Source organism: Entamoeba invadens (assembly GCF_000330505.1).
Source record: "Entamoeba invadens IP1 unplaced genomic scaffold scaff_1105074726303, whole genome shotgun sequence".
In the NCBI taxonomy this organism is placed as follows: Eukaryota; Evosea; order Mastigamoebida; family Endamoebidae; genus Entamoeba; species Entamoeba invadens.
The window spans coordinates 112,571-116,997 of NW_004191695.1; the positions used below are offsets into that span (position 1 = coordinate 112,571).

The 4,427-nt window shown below is 23.8% G+C and overlaps 1 protein-coding gene across 1 annotated transcript; it reads left to right on the plus strand.

Annotated features, from left to right (window-relative positions):
- Positions 1–2,269: 2,269 nt before the first annotated feature.
- On the plus strand, positions 2,270–2,776 carry EIN_502590 (hypothetical protein; the record flags this gene model as incomplete). Its single annotated transcript, XM_004183414.1, has 1 exon — positions 2,270–2,776. One exon carries the CDS (start codon positions 2,270–2,272, stop codon positions 2,774–2,776), a length of 507 nt encoding a protein of 168 aa, XP_004183462.1.
- Between the last annotated feature and the right edge of the window lie 1,651 nt (positions 2,777–4,427).

A 4,427-nucleotide genomic window follows, 5' to 3' on the forward strand; every position in this document is an offset into this window, starting at 1 on the left:
AATTCTTTTTTCGCTAAAAAAGAGATTTACATTTTAAACTAAAATTAGGGTTGATTCAATTTACTTTATAACGAGTAACGTACATTATTAAATGATTAATAAAAATAATAAACAAATGAGAATTAGACAATAAATTGTGTAGCACCAGGGTATTCCAAATTACTATGGATGCGCCAAATCTTTTTAGGCCACAAAATCGGGTCGCAACTCTTAAAAATAGAGCATTTTATAAATAAACAGACAAATTTTATATTATTCTGAACAAATAAATTGTTAAATATTATTCAATTAATTAACAGATCAGTTCTAAAAATACATCATGTTAAAAATACGACATCTAGATTATTTTTAATAATACGAACTGTAACTAAACAATTTTAAATTATTTCGATCAAAACAAATAACTTCAAAACAACACAAATAACCTCTTACAACACAGAAATTGTTTCTGATTTTTCTCAATTTTTCAGAAACACACTCTTAGATCCACCTAATCCTACAATTGAATATTTTTATTTTCTTTTTTTCTATGTTTACCAACAAACTTGTAGTTTTTGTAATTTACGAATTAATATTTGAACTGGCACACTTTTTGTATATAATTTTCATATATTATAATACATCACAAAAACACCAAATAAAGATTATAAAAGAGCAACGAATTGATTATGTTATAATTTTGATAAAAAATATGAATTGAATAATATTTTGTGTTTGATTAGATAAAGATGTTTTGTTTTTGTAGAGAATCATATACCATCTGGTTTGATTTTTAAAATATTTGATTGTAATTACATAATTACTGATGATGTTTACATACAACTTCTTATAAAGACGATGCTTTTCGTAAACAACCGGAAGAAGTTGGTTTAACTCCAAATAAGACGCTTAATTTTAAATTATCCAAGAAAACCATATCTCTAATTAAAACAACTAATTATACAACAGTATTTAAAGAATTTAATATGGAATTATTAAAGTATTTAGACGACAATCTATCAATAAGAACAATTAATAAAGATATTAAAGAACAAGAATTAATTAAAGCTTTTAATATTGTTAATAAAGATAAAATAGAAGAATTAAAAGCTAAAAATAAAGAAATAGAAGAAGGAATAGAACAAAGTAAATATATGGAATTCTTAAAAATTGTAAAGCATATAGTAAGTAGTTTATAGAATTAGAAGATAACACAACATAATATGTTTATGGATTTAAAGAAACAAAATCTAGATTTGGAGATACTCTTTTATTGGCTTGTTCTAAAGATCCCATAATAACAGAAGAAACAGAATTATATTTATATTGGTCTACTACTAATTTAACAACATATTTAAATAGAGGCCAAAATTATTATAAGAAATTAGATATATATGGAATTATAGCAAGAGGTTCTATTAGTGGTAACCCAATATTAACAAAATGTAAAACTGGTACATTTACATCTTCTTCGAAAAATAAATGTGCAAAAGTAGAAATAGTAGAAGCTAAAACCAATAAAACAGAACAAATACAAGAAACACTAAATAGTTTCATATTAAAAGAATTACCTTATTTAACATTAAAAGATTCTAAAAAATTAGACGACGAAGTTAACGAAGGAGATAATATTAATATAGTTGGATATAAATTATTAAAGAATAGTGGAATTATTAAAGCAAAAATAACAACTAAAGATGGAATTACTAAAGAAGATAATTATTCTATATCTTATTGGTTAAAATTAATTGTAGAAGATAAATTTAAAAATAAAATTGCTTTTAATGTTATCTCTGGTCCTTTTAAAACCACACCATCTAAACATAAAGCTAGATTATATAATATCTAAATCCATAAAACATTTGTTAGGATCTTTAGATCCACAATAAAGATGTTAATAACATTTTTATAAATTCTTTATTAAGATAACCGTAATAAATGGTTTTATATTTTTGGAGAAACAATGTTGGAAAAGTATAAGAATATTTTCCTTCTTTTGTGGAAAAATTATATGTTTTGTTTCTTAATGTTTTAATAGTAATCTTATCTTCAATGTTTTCGATTTCTAAACTATTATAAAAAATTTTAACCATTTTAAGGAAACAAAAAAGAAAAAGAAAAGAAAAAATAAAATTATATTCCAAACTATATGGTTACATCTAATATATAATATAACATACTTATAACACCAAACTACCTTTATGTTACATAGATGTTACCCATAAGTTACACATTTTTTAAAATATGGTTATAATTATGTATAATTAATAATGTTTATATATTATTATAAATGGAATTAATTAATAAATATTTCGAACGGAACGAAGTTCCTAAAGTAGACTATGTCCCCGAAGAATCTAAACATAAAGAATCCAAACCAATAGATACAAATAAGAAAGTTACTCCAATAAATTATATATCATTCTTACAAAGTATAGTAAATAAATATAATCTTAAAGATAACAAAGAATTAAAACAATGTAATAAAGAAATAAACAGATACATTTTAAATAATCCAGATGTAAATAATATAGAAACCAAAGATCTAAATGATAAAGATAAAGGAAAACAACAATTGGTTAAGAAAAGAACAAGAATATCTAATAAACAATATAACGAATTAAAAAATAAATTATTGGATAAAGATAAAGATAAACAATATAGTTCCGAAGAAATAGAAGAATTAAAAGAAGAAATAGATATTCTTAAAAACAAGCAAGATATATTACTAAATACTTTAAAAAAGATTACAAATTATATCGACAAGAAAGCAGATTCAGTATTAAATAATTATTAACAAAGATTTAATTTATCTATAGAAGAACCTAAAATTTAGGGGTGCACGAAAACGGGCGACCCTCGAACACCATACTTACGTAAATATATTTTTTTGGTAACTATGTAAAATCCAAGACGACAAAAAGAACCCCTTATTTGGGTTTTTGTTAGTAAGGTAGCGAATAGGTAGTTCGCAAACAGTAGTTTTAACCTCCTATTGAAGGATAATCATTACTTGAATTCAAATCACTTCTTAAAATATTTCCACAATCAATCTGACCCAATGAATTATAGAATCTGGTAGCAATAGTATTACTATATTTATTATTAGTAGAACAAACAAATTTAATTGGTAATTCAACTTCAAATTGATATGTATTTATTACTTTGCAATTATTATTATGTAAATTCATGTATAATTTTCTCATTTTATAGAACAAAAATAAACATATACATAAATAACTTAAATTGTAAATTAGATTTGGTCGATTATATTCGATTCAACTTTATTATTATTATAAATTATATGTAATCACGAAGTGCAAAATAACAAGGAATTGTTACAATTTTATCATTATCATCAAGTTTACATACTATGTTACCATGATCATATCTTATCATTGTTGCTTTAGTACTAAAATAATTTCTTGTCTTTCTGAAAGTATTGTCTTTACTATTATTTAAATATATTATTAACTTGTCTCCATATTTATAATATAAAAATCCATTTTCAAATTGTTTATATAATATTTCATCATTCTTCTTAACCATTTGTTTAATATAATCATATTCAAGTTGATAGCATTTATACATATTGTTGTAATTAGGTATGTATTGCATATCAATAAATCGATAACCAGTTTTATTATGTTTTGAAAAATTATAGTAAGTTACAATTTCTTGAATAAGTATATCTTGATTTTTGTTTACATATATCGACCTTGTATTATCATAAGCAGTTCTAATTGTTCTGATAACTCGATCTACAACTCTGTTTTTATTAATATGTTTGGATGAAGATGAATATGTTCATATATTTAATTTATCGAAATAATTTGACATATAAGTGCTGTTCAATGCAGATTCACCATCTAAACGTATATTGTCAAACACTATTCCGACATTAAGTAAAGTATTAAAAGGCATTATTAAACTGTCATTGTTTTTATTATAAAGTGAAAATAAAGTGACTTCCCCAAGGTGTGCAAGTTAAAATTTTTAGTCTTTTTTACAGGGAAAGGGCGTGCAAGACTAAATTTTAGTTGAAAAACATTTTATTAAAAAATGTTATTCGTTTCCAAATTGTTTCAAAAAACACACAACCCTTTGGTGCTTGAATTAATTAACTACAAAAAGCAAATTAAATTATAAAAATTGGGTAATGGTTTGTCTATGTGTTTAATGAAAAAACTGTTTTGTTTCAAGACGTGAATAAATGTCGATGTCTCTTGTGTCAGCGTAATTTAAAGCGACAAGAAGAAGTATGATAAACATTATGTTTTTCTCTGTGCCATTTTATAGCAAACAATAACAAATAGTCTGTTTAATAGGTGCAGTTCATTGTTACAAATCGATGTGTACTGTTGTCCAGAACTGGTCCTTCGATAATTTCCATTGGGTCGCTTTCCCGAAATTGTTGCTTAATTAATTGTATTCGAAGTGTGAAAGTT